The sequence below is a fragment of the Somniosus microcephalus genome, chromosome 22 (genome assembly GCF_052327205.1).
Source record: "Somniosus microcephalus isolate GS21.2 chromosome 22, FLI_Smic_1.0, whole genome shotgun sequence".
NCBI classification, from domain to species: Eukaryota; Metazoa; Chordata; class Chondrichthyes; order Squaliformes; family Somniosidae; genus Somniosus; species Somniosus microcephalus.
Window position 1 is genome coordinate 31,976,674 of NC_141008.1, and position 14,875 is coordinate 31,991,548.

At 55.2% G+C, this 14,875-nt stretch overlaps 1 protein-coding gene across 13 annotated transcripts in view; it reads right to left on the reverse strand.

Annotated features, from left to right (window-relative positions):
• mtmr4 (myotubularin related protein 4) overlaps nt 1-14,875 on the reverse strand; it is a 166,110-nt gene that overhangs the window by 8,689 nt on the left and 142,546 nt on the right. For 11 of the 13 annotated variants that reach the window (XM_085964420.1, XM_085964411.1, XM_085964415.1 and 8 more), the window contains one exon: nt 11,569-11,679. The exons of the other annotated variants lie outside the window; for them this stretch is intronic. In XM_085964420.1, the coding sequence (XP_085820546.1) occupies nt 11,569-11,679 (111 nt within the window). The remainder of the gene's footprint in view (nt 1-11,568; nt 11,680-14,875) is intronic. 13 annotated transcript variants of the gene reach the window in all.

Consider the following 14,875-nt stretch of genomic DNA (forward strand, 5'->3'; position numbering starts at 1 on the left):
GGAAGAAGGGGGGGGGAGGAAGGAAGAAGGGGGGGGGAGGAAGGAAGAAGGGGGGGGGAGGAAGGAAGAAGGGGGGGGGAGGAAGGAGAAGGGGGGGGGAGGAAGGAAGAAGGGGGGGGGAGGAAGAAGAAGGGGGGGGGAGGAAGGAAGAAGGGGGGGGAGGAAGGAAGAAGGGGGGGGAGGAAGGAAGAAGGGGGGGAGGAAGGAAGAAGGGGGGGGGAGGAAGGAAGAAGGGGGGGGGAGAAGGAAGAAGGGGGGGGAGGAAGGAAGAAGGGGGGGAGGAAGGAAGAAGGGGGGGAGGAGAAGGGGGGGAGGAGAAGAAAGGGGGGAGGAGAAGAAAGGGGGGGAGGAGAAGAAAGGGGGGGAGGAGAAGAAGGGGGGGAGGAGAAGAAGGGGGGGAGGAGAAGAAGGGGAGGAGAGGAAGGGGGGGAGAAGAAGGGGGGGGAGAAGAAGGGGGGGAGGAGGAGAAGAAGGGGGGGAGAAGGGGGGGGGAGAAGAAGGGGGGGGAGGAGGAGAAGAAGGGGAGGAGAGGAAGGGGGGGGAGGAGAAGGGGGGGAGGAGAAGGGGGGGAGGAGGAAGGGGGGGAGGAGGAGAAGAAGGGGGGGAGGAGAAGAAGGGGGGGAGGAGAAGAAGGGGGGAGGAGAAGAAGGGGGGGGGAGGAGAAGAAGGGGGGGGGAGGAGAAGAAGGGGGGGGAGGAGAAGAAGGGGGGGGGAGGAGAAGAAGGGGAGGAGAAGGGGGGGGAGAAGAAGAAGGGGAGGAGAAGGGGGGGGAGGAGGAGAAGAAGGGGAGGAGAGGAAGGGGGGGAGGAGAAGGGGGGGGAGGAGAAGAAGGGGGGGAGGAGAAGAAGGGGGGGAGAAGAAGAAGGGGGGGAGAAGAAGGGGGGGAGGAGAAGAAGGGGGGGGAGGAGAAGAAGGGGGGAGGAGAAGAAGGGGGGGGAGGAGAAGAAGGGGGGGAGGAGAAGAAGGGGGGGGAGGAGGAGAAGAAGGGGGGGAGAAGGGGGGGAGAAGAAGAAGGGGAGGAGAGGAAGGGGGGGGAGAAGAAGGGGGGGGAGGAGAAGAAGGGGGGGAGGAGAAGAAGAAGGGGAGGAGAGGAAGGGGGGGAGGAGAAGGGGGGGGGAGGAGAAGAAGGGGGGGAGGAGAAGAAGGGGGGGAGGAGAAGAAGGGGGGGAGAAGAAGGGGGGGAGGAGAAGAAGGGGGGGAGGAGAAGAAGGGGGGGAGGAGAAGAAGGGGGGGGGAGAAGAAGGGGGGGAGGAGAAGAAGGGGGGAGGAGGAGAAGGGGGGGAGGAGGAGAAGAAGGGGAGAAGAGGAAGGGGGGGAGGAGAAGGGGGGGAGGAGAAGGGGGGGAGGAGAAGAAGGGGGGGAGGAGAAGAAGGGGGGGAGGAGAAGAAGAAGGGGGGGGAGGAGGAGAAGGGGGGGAGGAGGAGAAGAAGGGGAGGAGAAGGGGGAGGAGAAGAAGGGGGGGAGGAGAAGAAGAAGGGGGGGAGGAGGAGAAGGGGGGGAGGAGGAGAAGGGGGGGAGGAGAAGGGGGGGGGGGAGGAGAAGAAGGGGAGGAGAGGAAGGGGGGGAGGAGAAGGGGGGGAGGAGAAGAAGGGGGGGAGGAGAAGAAGGGGAGGAGAAGAAGGGGGGGAGGAGAAGAAGGGGGGAGGAGAAGAAGGGGGGGAGGAGAAGAAGGGGGGGAGGAGAAGAAGAAGGGGGGAGGAGGAGAAGAAGGGGGGGAGGAGAAGAAGGGGGGGAGGAGAAGAAGGGGGGGAGGAGAAGGGGGGGGGGAGAAGAAGGGGGGGAGGAGGAGAAGGGGGGGAGGAGGAGAAGGGGGGGAGGAGGAGAAGAAGGGGGGGGAGGAGGAGAAGGGGGGGAGGAGGAGAAGGGGGGGAGGAGGAGAAGGGGGGGAGGAGGAGAAGGGGGGGAGAAGGGGGGGAGGAGGAGAAGGGGGGGAGGAGAAGGGGGGGAGGAGAAGAAGGGGGGAGAGGAGAGGGGGGGAGAAGAAGGGGGGGAGAGGAGAGGGGGGGGAGGAGAAGGGGGGGAGGAGAAGGGGGGGAGGAAGGGGGGGGAGGAGAAGGGGGGGAGGAGAAGGGGGGGGAGGAGGAGAAGGGGGGGGAGGAGAAGGGGGGGGAGGAGAAGGGGGGGGAGGAGAAGGGGGGGGAGGAGAAGGGGGGGAGGAGAAGGGGGGGAGGAGAAGGGGGGGAGGAGAAGGGGGGGAGGAGAAGGGGGGGAGGAGAAGGGGGGGGAGGAGAAGGGGGGGAGGAGAAGGGGGGGGAGGAGAAGGGGGGGGGAGGAGAAGGGGGGGAGGAGAAGGGGGGGAGGAGAAGGGGGGGAGGAGAAGGGGGGGAGGAGAAGGGGGGGAGGAGAAGGGGGGGAGGAGGAGAAGGGGGGAGGAGAAGGGGGGGAGGAGATGGAGAAGGGGAGGAGGAGAAGGGGGGAGGAGAAGGGGGGGAGGAGAAGGGGGGGAGAAGAAGGGGGGGGAGAAGAAGGGGGGGAGAGAAGGGGGGGAGAAGAAGGGGGGGAGAAGAAGGGGGGGAGAAGAGGGGGGGAAGAGGGGAGGGGGAGAGGAGGGGAGGGGGAGAGGAGGGGAGGGGAGGAGGGGAGGGGGAGAAGGGGAGGGGGAGAAGGGGAGGGGGAGAAGGGGCGGGGAGAAGGGGGGGAGGGGAGAAGGGGGGGAGGGGGAGAAGGGGGGGTGGGGGAGAAGGGGGGGAGAAGGGGAGAAGGGGGGAAGGGGAGGGGAGGGGGAGAAGGAGGGCGAGAAGGAGGGGAGGGGGAGAAGGGGGTTAAGGGGGAGAAGGAGGGGAGGGGGAGAAGGGGGGGAGGGGGAGAAGGGGGGGAGGGGGAGAAGGGGGGGAGGGGGAGAAGGGGGGGAGGGGGAGAAGGGGGGGAGGGGGAGAAGGGGGGGAGGGGGAGAAGGGGGGAGGGGGAGAAGGGGGGAGGGGGAGAAGGGGGGGAGGGGGAGGGGGTGAGACCGAGTGCGGGGGGGGGGGGGGGGGGGGGGAGACCGAGTGCGGGGGGGGGGGGGGGGAGACACAAAGTGCGGGGGGGGGGCGGGGAGACACAAAGCGCGAGGGGGGGGGGGGGCGGGGGAGACAACATCGAGCGCGAGGGGGGGCGGGGGGGGAGGAGGACGACACCGAGCGCGGGGACGACAACACCGAGCGCGAGAGGAGAGGGGGGGGGGGCGCCATACGCGAGAGGGGAGGGAACCGAGCGCGCGCGCGCGGGGGGGGGGGGGGGGGGGGGGGGGGGGGGAGGGGACCCAGCGCGAGGGGGGGGGGGGGGGGGGGGAGGGGACCCAGCGCGAGGGGGGGGGGGGACGGGACCGAGCGTGAGGGGGGGAGGGGACCCAGCGCGAGGGGGGGGGGACCCAGCGCGAGGGGGGGGGGACCGAGCGCGAGGGGGGGGGGGGCCGAGCGCGAAGGGGGGGGGGGGCCGAGCGCGAGGGGGGGGGAACCGAGCGCGAGGGGGGGGGGGGGACCGAGCGCGAGGGGGGGGGGGGACCGAGCGCGAGGGGGGGGGGGACCGAGCGCGAGGGGGGGGGGGACCGAGCGCGAGGGGGGGGGGGGGACCGAGCGCGAGGGGGGGGGGGACCGAGCGCGAGGGGGGGGGGGGACCGAGCGCGAGGGGGGGGGGGGGACCGAGCGCGAGGGGGGGGGGACCGAGCGCGAGGGGGGGGGGGACCGAGCGCGAGGGGGGGGGGGGGACCGAGCGCGAGGGGGGGGGGGGGGACCGAGCGCGAGGGGGGGGGGGGGACCGAGCGCGAGGGGGGGGGGGGGGACCGAGCGCGAGGGGGGGGGGGGACCGAGCGCGAGGGGGGGGGGACCGAGCGCGAGGGGGGGGGGACCGAGCGCGAGGGGGGGGGGGACCGAGCGCGAGGGGGGGGGGGGGACCGAGCGCGAGGGGGGGGGGGGGGACCGAGCGCGAGGGGGGGGGGGGGGGGGGACCGAGCGCGAGGGGGGGGGGGGGACCGAGCGCGAGGGGGGGGGGGGGGGGACCGAGCGCGAGGGGGGGGGGGGGACCGAGCGCGAGGGGGGGGGGGACCGAGCGCGAGGGGGGGGGGGACCGAGCGCGAGGGGGGGGGGGGGACCGAGCGCGAGGGGGGGGGGGGGACCGAGCGCGAGGGGGGGGGGGGACCGAGCGCGAGGGGGGGGGGGGGGACCGAGCGCGAGGGGGGGGGGGGGACCGAGCGCGAGGGGGGGGGGGGGACCGAGCGCGAGGGGGGGGGGGGGACCGAGCGCGAGGGGGGGGGGGGGGGACCGAGCGCGAGGGGGGGGGGGGGACCGAGCGCGAGGGGGGGGGGGGGACCGAGCGCGAGGGGGGGGGGGGGGACCGAGCGCGAGGGGGGGGGGGGGACCGAGCGCGAGGGGGGGGGGGGACCGAGCGCGAGGGGGGGGGGGGGACCGAGCGCGAGGGGGGGGGGGGGACCGAGCGCGAGGGGGGGGGGGGGGACCGAGCGCGAGGGGGGGGGGGGGGACCGAGCGCGAGGGGGGGGGGGGGGGACCGAGCGCGAGGGGGGGGGGGGGGACCGAGCGCGAGGGGGGGGGGGACCAAGCGCGAGGGGGGGGGGGGGACCAAGCGCGAGGGTGGGGGGGGGACCCGAGCTTCTGACCTGCCACCCATCTTTGCGCAATTACTGTATATACTTTTTCTTTAAGTTTAATACTATCTTTAACTTTTTTAGTTAACCACGGATGGCGAGTCCTCCCCTTGGAATTTTTTTCTTGTTGGAATGTATATACATATTCTGTGTATTTTGAAATATCCCCTTAAATGTCTGCCACTGCAACTCTACTGACCTATCCCTTAACCTAATTTGCCAGTTCACATTAGCTAGCTCTGCTTTCATGCCCTCACAATTGCCCTTATTTAAGTTTAAAATAGTCTTGGACCCACTCTTCTCTCTCTCAAACTGAATGTAAAATTCAATCATATTATGATCGCTGCTACCTAGAGGCGCCTTCACTATGAGGTCATTAATTAATCCTATCTCGTTGCACAATACCAGGTCTGGTATAGCCTGCTCTCTGGTTGGCTCCAGAACGTGCTGTTGTAAGAAACTAGCCTGAAAACATTCCATAAACTCATCTATGTTACTTTTGCCCATCTGATTTTTCCAGTCTATATGTGTATTGCACCGCAAATGGAATAGAAGATGAAAAAAAAGCTTCAGTGCTTCTGGATCTAATGGGCGCAGAAACATACAAGCTGTTACGCAACTTAATCACTCCAGCCGAACCGATGGACAAGAATTTTGAGGAGATTGTTGATAGCCTACACTGCCAATTCGAGGCAGGACTGGCAGATTCTCTGCAAGACAAATTCATCTGCGATCCCCTAAGTGTAGAAACACAAAAGAAGGTATCTTCTGGAAAAGATTTAACACTGGACAAGGCTTTCAGTGCAATAGGAGCGGCAAAGATACAGCAAAGGCCACAGGACTTCGGCACCCAGGAAATGACACGGGGTTTCAAGAGATGTTATCGCTGCGGCAGATCCAACCATGACCAGAGGGATTGCTGGTTCAAAGAAAAAGCATGCAGGCGATGCGGAAAGATGGGACACATTCCACGTGTATGCCGATCTGAAAATAAAAAAATCCACTAACGGGAAAAGAATCAATAAGGAAAAGCACAGAAAGGTACAAATGATGACGGACAGTAGCTCCAAAGACCAGAAGAGCGATAGCGACTCCGGGAACAAGAGACTAAGCTCTCTCAAATTACATAATGTAATTGCCAATGAAGATTACCAGACCATTTGGGTTACCCTCATAATAGCAGGGTCCCCAGTTAAAATGGAGCTAGATACAGGATCAGCTCTAACCGTAATAAATCGACGAGATTACGAGAGGCTATTTTCGCATATACCTCTAAAAGACACATCCATTATCTTAAAAACATATACGGGGCAGAAAGTATACCCCAAAGGAAAAATAAAGGTGCCTGTGGTATACAACGGCAAAGAAATACAAAAGTTGTATTTATACATTCTACAAGATGGTGGTCCACCGTTGTTGGGACGTGAATGGATAAGGAAGATACGTTTAGACTGGCACTCCATTCAGGCACTGACGGTGACCAGTAAGGAAAAAAACAAGGATGACATCATACCTGAACGATTAAAAGACATCTTGGCCAACGCCAAAGAAGTGTTTCAAGAGAAACTAGGAACCTTGAAAGGCATCACCGCCTCAATAAAAGTGGAAGATGCAGCAATTCCAAAATTTTTTAAGGCAAGACCGGTGCCATACGCAATACATCCGGCAGTCGAGGCAGAGCTGGAGAATTTGGAAAAGGCAGGCGTATTATCCAAAATAGATTGGAGCGAATGGGCAACACCCATCGTTCCAGTCATGAAAAAAGCATTGAAAAATAACTCTGAGGAACAGAGAAAAATTCACATCTGTGGGGACTTTAAGGTGACTGTAAACCCGGTCCTTCACACGGTACAGTATCCTCTTCCGAGGATAGAAGATATTTTCGCCTCACTATCCGGAGGAAAACGTTTCACAAAAATTGACTTGGCACAGGCATATCTACAGATGGAGGTTGAGGAGACCGCTAAAAAGTATCTCACAATAAACACACACAAAGGCCTGTACCAGTACAATCGACTGGTTTTTGGAGTAGCATCAGCTCCAGCCATCTGGCAAAGAGCTATGGAGCAAATCCTACAAGGGATTCCGGGGACTCAATGCTACCTAGATGACATCCTTATAACAGGAGAAAACGACAACGAGCACCTTGCCAATTTGGAGCAGGTGCTCACTAGGCTGAAAGAACGGGGCCTACAAGCAAATCGCCCCAAGTGCGAATTTTTCCAAAATCAGATATCATATTGTGGCCACATAATTAATAAGGAAGGGTTGCATAAGTCACCTGAAAAAATTGAAGCAGTTATAAAAGCCCCAGCACCTGAAAATGTTTCACAATGGAGGTCATTCCTGGGATTAATAAATTACTATCATAAGTTTATACCGAACTTATCAACTATTCTACACCCTCTTAATGATCTTCTACACACAGGAGTGATTTGGAAATGGAACGAAGACTGTAAACGTGCCTTCCATAAATGTAAAGACTTAATCACATCCGAGAAAGTTTTGGCTCATTACAACCCATCACTACCAATCAGACTGGCGTGCGATGCATCCCCTTACGGCATAGGAGCGGTATTGTCCCATAGATTCCCTGATGGCTCGGAACGGCCGATAGCTTTTGCATCACGCTCATTGAACTCAGCTGAGCGTAACTATTCCCAGATAGACAGGGAAGCACTCAGCCTGGTATGGGGAGTGAAGAAATTCAACCATTACCTACATGGACAAAAATTTACCTTGCTGACTGACCATCAACCCCTCATCTCCATATTCAACCCTAAGAAAGGTGTCCCCATTATGACAGCACAAAGACTACAGAGGTGGTCCCTTTTTCTAGGGGCACACCAATACAACATTGAATACAAAGGGTCAAAACAGCATGGGAATGCTGACGGTTTATCGCGCCTGCCGTTGCCAACGATAGAAGAGGCACCTACAGTAGACCCAGTAGAGATATTCCACTCTACCATAGTGGAATGTCTACCGGTGACAAATTCTGCCATTGAAAGGGAGACCAGAAATGACCCTACTCTCTCATGGGTCTACGATTTAACAATGAAGGGATGGCCAGCACATGGCGAACCACTGTTGCCAGCATTCTCGCAAAGAAGAGAACAGCTGTCAGTGTGCCGAGGAACCTTGATGTGTGGATCCAGAGTGGTGATTCCACCCAAACTCCAGGATAAAGTGCTAAAGGAGCTTCACGAGGGGCATCTGGGTGGAGTGAAAATGAAGAACCTAGCTAGGGCATTTGTATGGTGGCCAGGTATCGATGGAGACATCGAAGACATGACCAAGAGCTGCCTAGGATGCCAGAAGGTCCAAAATGCTCCGCCACAGGCCCCTCTACATCCATGGGAGTGGCCCTCATCTCCCTGGCAAAGGGTGCACATCGACTTTGCTGGTCCATTTATGGACTCAATGTTCTTAATCGCGGTTGATGCACACTCCAAGTGGCCGGAGGTAATAAAGATGTCCTCCACCACCACGGAAAAAACCATCACAGTATTAAGGACCATATTTGCCAGGAATGGGCTGCCGGAACAGATATGTTCTGATAATGGACCGCAATTTGTGTCCGAAGAATTCAGAAAGTTCTTAAAGAACAATGGGGTAAAGCACTACACGTCCGCCCCATACCATCCCGCCACCAATGGATTGGCTGAAAGGTTTGTCCAGACCTTTAAGAAGGCCATCAAGGCCATGGGTAATGAAGACATAAAACTTCAGCACAAGGTGGATAACTTCTTATTTGCATATAGGAATGCAACACATATGGTTACAAACCAAACTCCCGCCATGATGTTCTACAATAGAAACCTAAGATGCCGGCTGGATTTGGTCAAGCCCAACATCCGAAGGGACGTGGAGAACCGGCAGTTTCAGGGCATGAATGAAAGGCCAACTAAGGCCTTCCAGATAGGCCAACCGGTTTTGGCCCGGGACTACCGTACCGAGAAATGGCAGCCTGGAACTATCTGCACACGACTAGGACCACTGATGTATACCGTGGACATCGGAGAAAGCATAATAAGGCGCCATGCTGACCAAATCATCAAGTCATCCGAAAAGGGACAACCTACACCACCACGCTATACATCTAACGATGAAGTAGAGATACCCATATCTACCTCCGATCCGGTGATACTGGAACCCGACACTGGCCTTCAAGCCGAATCAGCCTTGACAGAAGAACCTACTACACCACCAGAAACTACTACACCCCCGAGGCGTTATCCGGACCGAGTCAGGAAGCCTCCTGAGAGACTAACTTATAATTAATTAATACAGCAATGTATATTATTTTGCATGTAACATGTAATTAATAATTACTTAAAATATGATGTACTAGTTAGCTAGAAGGGGAGGAATTGTGGTGTATGTGCCTTTAAGAGCAATTGTGGTGTATGTGCCTTTAAGAGCCCCAGGTGTGCGTAATGCCGGTAATTGCCACTTGGGCTATATAAGCCTGTGTATTGTGTATATCCTTTAGAACCGCCCCCCCCCCCAGAGTTGCTTAGTAAATACCTATGAACCAACTCCTGTCTTCAGTGTCTTTATCTACACACGGACACTACAATATGCAGATTAAAATCCCCCATGATTATTACCATTACCATCAAGCTAGGGCACCAAAACTGGTTCAACAATGAGTGTAGAAGAGCATACCAGGAGCAGCACCAGGCATACCTAAAAGCAGCGCCAACCTGGGGAAGCTGCAACACAAGACTACATGCATGCTAAAAAGCGGAAGTAGCACACTATAGACAGGGCTAAGCGATCCCACAATCAATGGATCAGATCAAAGCTCTGCAATCCTGCCACATCCAGTCACGAATGGTGGCGGACCATGAAACAACTAACGTGAGGAGGAGGCTCTATGAATATCCCCATCCTCAATGATGGTGGAGCCCAGCACGTGAGTGCAAAAGACAAGGCTGAAGCGTTTGCAACCATCTTCAGCCAGAAGTGGCGAGTGGATGATCCATATCGGCCTTCTCCTGAGGTCCCCACCATCATAGAAGCCAGTCTTCAGCCAATTCGTTTCACTCCACGTGACATCAAGAAATGGCTGAGCACACTGGGTACAGCAAAGGCTATGGGCCCCGACAACATCCCGGCTGTCATGCTGAAGACTTGTGCTCCAGAACTAGCCGCGCCTCTAGCCAAACTGTTCCAGTACAGCTACAACACTGGCATCTATCCCGACAATGTGGAAACTGCCCAGGTACGTCCTGTCCACAAAAAGCACGACAAATCCAATCCAACTAATTACCGTCCCATCAGTCTACTCTCAATCATCAGCAAAGTGATGGAAGGTGTCATCAACAGTGCTATCAAGCAGCACTTACTCACCAATAACCTACTCACTGATGCCCAGTTTGGGGTCAGCCAGGACCACTCGGCTCCAGACACCATTACAGCCTTGGTCCAAACATGGACAAAAGAGCTGAATTCCAGAGGTGAGCTAAGAGTGACTGCCCTTGACGTCAAGGCAGCATTTGACCAAGTGTGGCATCAAGGAGCCCTAGTAAAACTGAAGTCAATGGGAATCGGGGGGAAACTCTCTACTGGCTGGAATCATACCAAGCACAAAGGAAGTTGGTTGTGGTGGTTGGAGGTCAATCATCACAGCCCCAGGACATCACTACAGGAGTTCCTCAGGGCAGTGTCCTAGGCCCAACCATCTTCAGCTGCTCTATCACTGACCTTCCCACCATCATAAGGTCAGAAGTGGGGATGTTCGCTGATAACTGCACAGTGTTCAGTGCCATTTGCAACTCCTCAGATAATGAAGCAGTCCATACCCGCGTGAAGTAAGACCAAGGCGAAATTCAGGCTTGGGCTGATAAGTGGCAGGTAACATTCGCGCCAAGCAATGACTATCTCCAACAAGCGAGCGACTAACCATTGCCCCCTGACATTCAACAGCATTACCATCACCAATTCCCCCACCATCAACGTCCTTGGGGGGGGGGGGTCACCATTAACCAGAAACTTAACTGGACCAGCCACATAAATACTGTGGCAACAAGAGCAGGTCAGAGGCTGGGTATTCTCCGGCGAGTGTTTCACCTCCTGACTCCCCAAAGCCTTTCCACCATCTACAAGGCACAGGTCAGCAGTGCGATGGAATACTCTCCACTTGCCTGGATGAGTGCAGCTCCAACAACACTCAATAACCTCGACACCATCCAAGACTAAGCAGCCCGCTTGATTGACATCCCATTCACCACCTTAAACATTCACTCCCTCCACCACTGGCACACCGTGGCTGCAGTGTGTACCATCTACAAGATGCACTGCAGCAACTCGCCAAGGCTTCTTCGGCAGCACCTCCCAAACCCGCGACCTCTTCCACCTAGTAGGACAAGGGAAGCAGGCGCATGGGATCACCACCACCTCCAAGTTCCCCTCCAAGTCACACACCATTCTGACTTGGAAGTATATCGCCGTTCCTTCATCGTCGCTGGGTCAAAATCCTGGAACTCTCTCCCTAACAGCACTGTGGGAGTACCTTCACCACACGGACTGCAGCGGTTCAAGGTGGCGGCTCACCACCACCTTCTCAAGGGCAACTAGGTATGGGCAATAAATGCTGGCCTTGCCAGCGATGCCCACATCCCATGAACGAATAAAAAGAGAGCAAGAAAGAAAAAAGAGAAAAACAGAGAGAGAAAAAGAGAGAGAGAGAGAAAAACAGAGAGAGAGAAAAAGAGAGAGAAAGAGAGCGCGCGAGAGGGCGGGCGCGAGAGAGAGAGAAAAACAGAGAGGGAGAGAAACTGAGAAAGGGAAAGAGAGAGAGAAACAGAGAGAAAATGATTGAGTGGCTCTACCTACAGCAGGATAATTGGTGACAGAGGGACTCCCTGTTGGAGCCCCAGGCATTTCGTAGTTCACATTTGCAGAACTTAACTTTCTTGACCTGTGTTTTCCATGTTACTGTTTCTATTGTACAAAGAGTGATGAACAACCTCCACTCCTACCTCAGTCTCCTTCCTATCCACAGGTTCCCAACTTGCTTCCGAGCGCTGGTCGTCACTGTGGACGGACAGAGATTCCTCAATATCACTGTCATCCGACTCTCTCAGGCAGGTCTGCAAATCAGAGTAGGTGAAACATTTACCATACAACAGCACAGACTTAGCAGCAATAAAAGCAGTGAACTACAGTCCAAGTCAGCACTGTTAACACTGTACCAAACTCTGTACTATTCACACCATACACTGAATCAAACACTGCTATTTGCACACGCTGCACCGAATCAGATCACAAACCACTAAATCTGCATCATTTACACAAGTTGCACTGAATCCCAGAACGTTGACACCACAGATTCCATTTACGAGGCCAAAGGCACAGATGGCAGCTTTAAGAACATAAGAAATAGGAGCAGGAGTAGGCCATTCAGCCCTTCGAGCCTGCTCCACCATTCAGTAAGATCATGGCTGATCTTCTACCTCAACGCCACCTTCCCGCACTATCCCCATATCCCTTGGTTCCCTTAATATCCAAAAATCTATTGATCTCTTTCTTGAATATACTCAATGCCTGAGCATTCACAGCCCTCTGGGGTAGAGAATTCCAAAGACTCACAACCCTTTTGAGTGAAGACATTTCTCCTCATCTCAGTCCTAAATGGCCGACCCTCTATTCTGAGACTGTGACCGCTAGTTCTAGACTCCCCAGCCAGGGGAAACATCCTCCCTGCATAGGCTTGTCAAGCCCTTTCAGAATTTTATGTCCAATGAGATCACCTCTCATTCTTGTAAACTCTAGGGAACATAGGCATAGTCTACTCAATCTCTCCTCGTAGGACAATCCCCCCATCCCAGGAATCATTCCAGTGAAGCTTTGTTGCACTCTCTTCTATGGCACGTATCCTTCCTTAGGTAAGGAGACTAAAACTGTACAAAGTACTCCAGGTGTGGTCTCACCAAAGCCCTATATAATTTCAATAGAACTTCTTTACTCTTATACTCCAATCCTTTTGTAATAAAGGCTAACATACCATTTGCTCTCCTAATTGCTTGCTGTATCTACATGTTAACTTTCTGTGATTTGTGTACAAGGACACCCAGCTCCCTCTGAATAACAACCTTTCACCATTTAAAAAATGTCCTGCTTTTCTATTTTCCCTACCAAAGCGAATAACTTCGCATTTCTCCACATTATACTCCATCTGCCATGTTCTTGCCCACTCACTGAACCTGTCTATATCCCTCTGCAGCCTCCTCACAACTTACTTTCCCACCTAGCTTTGTATCGTCAGCAAACGTGTGGTGGGTTAGGACTTCTTCTGCTCGCCCTCTGGATCTGCCCAACCCTGACCCATTTTACAGGGGCTCATTCATGATGCATGTCGGGCTCTGGGTGCGATTCCTGCCACCAAGAGGAAGACTGCCAGCATAAGAGCAGAAAATCCCGGCAGGAACATTATATCAGAGGAGGAAGTGAGGGGCCTTAAAGAGGCAGAAGCACCCTGAAGATCAGAGCTCATGGCCCACTGGAGGCCTCGGCGGAGACCGGCGCCATCAGCAGCGAAGTGTTTGGGGCCAGACTGGAAGGTGAGGAGGTGGCTACAAGACCATTTCCCTCCATTGGGGGAAATTGGAACCTTTATTGCCACATGGCAGCCCGAGGAAGCGACAGAAAGCGAGACGGACAGTAAGAAAATCACCTGGGAACTCTAGCATCATTTGCATGCAGCGGGCAGGAAAGGAATAACTTGTGGTGGTCCTGGCAAGAGCAGGGGATGGGAACTCCAAGTTGGAATGATGGGCTTCGGTAGCTGTATTTTCCCTCATTCTCTGCCCTGATACTGCCAGATTTTGGATAAGAGCACAATGGGGAAATTCCCCCATATTGTAGGGTAGGAATCAATACACAAACATGTTGGTAAGGAGGGAGCACTACACAGACAGGTCATAAGGAGGGATCACTATACAGACACACCGCAGGAAGGGGACACCACACGTTGAGGAGGGAGCTTTACGCAAGCACACCTGGAGAGGAAGCAGAAATTACAACAATGTAGGAGTCCCAGCTATACAAACACTTTCTCCTGATTTTAAATAGTCATTTGATTTAGACAATGGGATGCAATCTATACTGTAACCTGGCAATCTTAGGGTCTAATCCTGCTTAAAATATGGTCACGTTAACAGTAGACATTGCAGGTTGCGGCTCAGAGCGCATTCTGCGTTACATCTCTATCGTTCGTACCAAATGTAAAACAGGGCCACTGATCAGACAACTTCAACAATAGGCTTCTGATCCAGTTACAGGATTCCATTAACAATGGTCTTACAAAGGAAGGAAAGGACTTGCATTTACAAACTTGTAGCATGGGATGTTCCATCTTCTAAACAGACAGCAAAATCCAGCGGCACAAGACATTGCATGCCTTGGGAAGGAGTTAAAAGCAGAAGTGTGGGCTTCCCAATGGCTCAGTGATAAAAGCACCACCTGCTGTAGCACAAAGCCAAACAGACCTGAAGGTCGCAGGTTCAACCTCTGGTCTGTGCTTAGTTAGCTGATCGCAGCTAGCTGCCAGTACAAGTGGCCCCAGTAACCTTGGGCTAGGGAAGAGAGAAAAAAAAAAAATCAGCCATGGCCCCCCACTCCGAACTGAAATCCAGTGACAATGATGGAAGGGTATGACACAAATGGCATCCTATGTGACGGTGGTGCATTATCCCTAGTTGACCGCTTTGGAATTTCGATGCAGTCAACCACACCATCTTCCTCCAACGACTCTCCTGTGTCGACCAGTTCAGTGAACCTGCACTCACCTGGTTCCACTCTTACCTATCCCAAGATCGTACCCAGAGCATCTCCAGCAATGGCTTCCCTGCACACTCCATTACCTCTGAAGTCTCACAAGGATCTATCGTTGGCCTCCTTTTTCTCTTCTGCGTGCTGCCTCTTTGCAATATCTTCGAATGACATGGCATTAGCTTCCATATGTACTGTATGTTGATGACACCCAGCTCTATCTATCCATCATTTGTCTTGATCTCGTCATTGCTTCTGTGCTATCAGGCTGCTTGCCCAAAATGCTGTCTTGGATAAGCTACAACTTACTCCAGTGAAACAGCGGGAAAAGTTATCGTCTTTGCCCCCCCAACTGCTTGCTTGCCACCGATTCCATCCTCCTCTCGGCCACTGTCTCAGACTGAACCAAACTGTTTGTAACTGCAGTGTCTGATACGGCTCATGAGCGGAGCTTCCAACCTCTCATCCTTTCTATCACAAAGACCACCTACATCCACCACTGTAACGTCGCCTGCT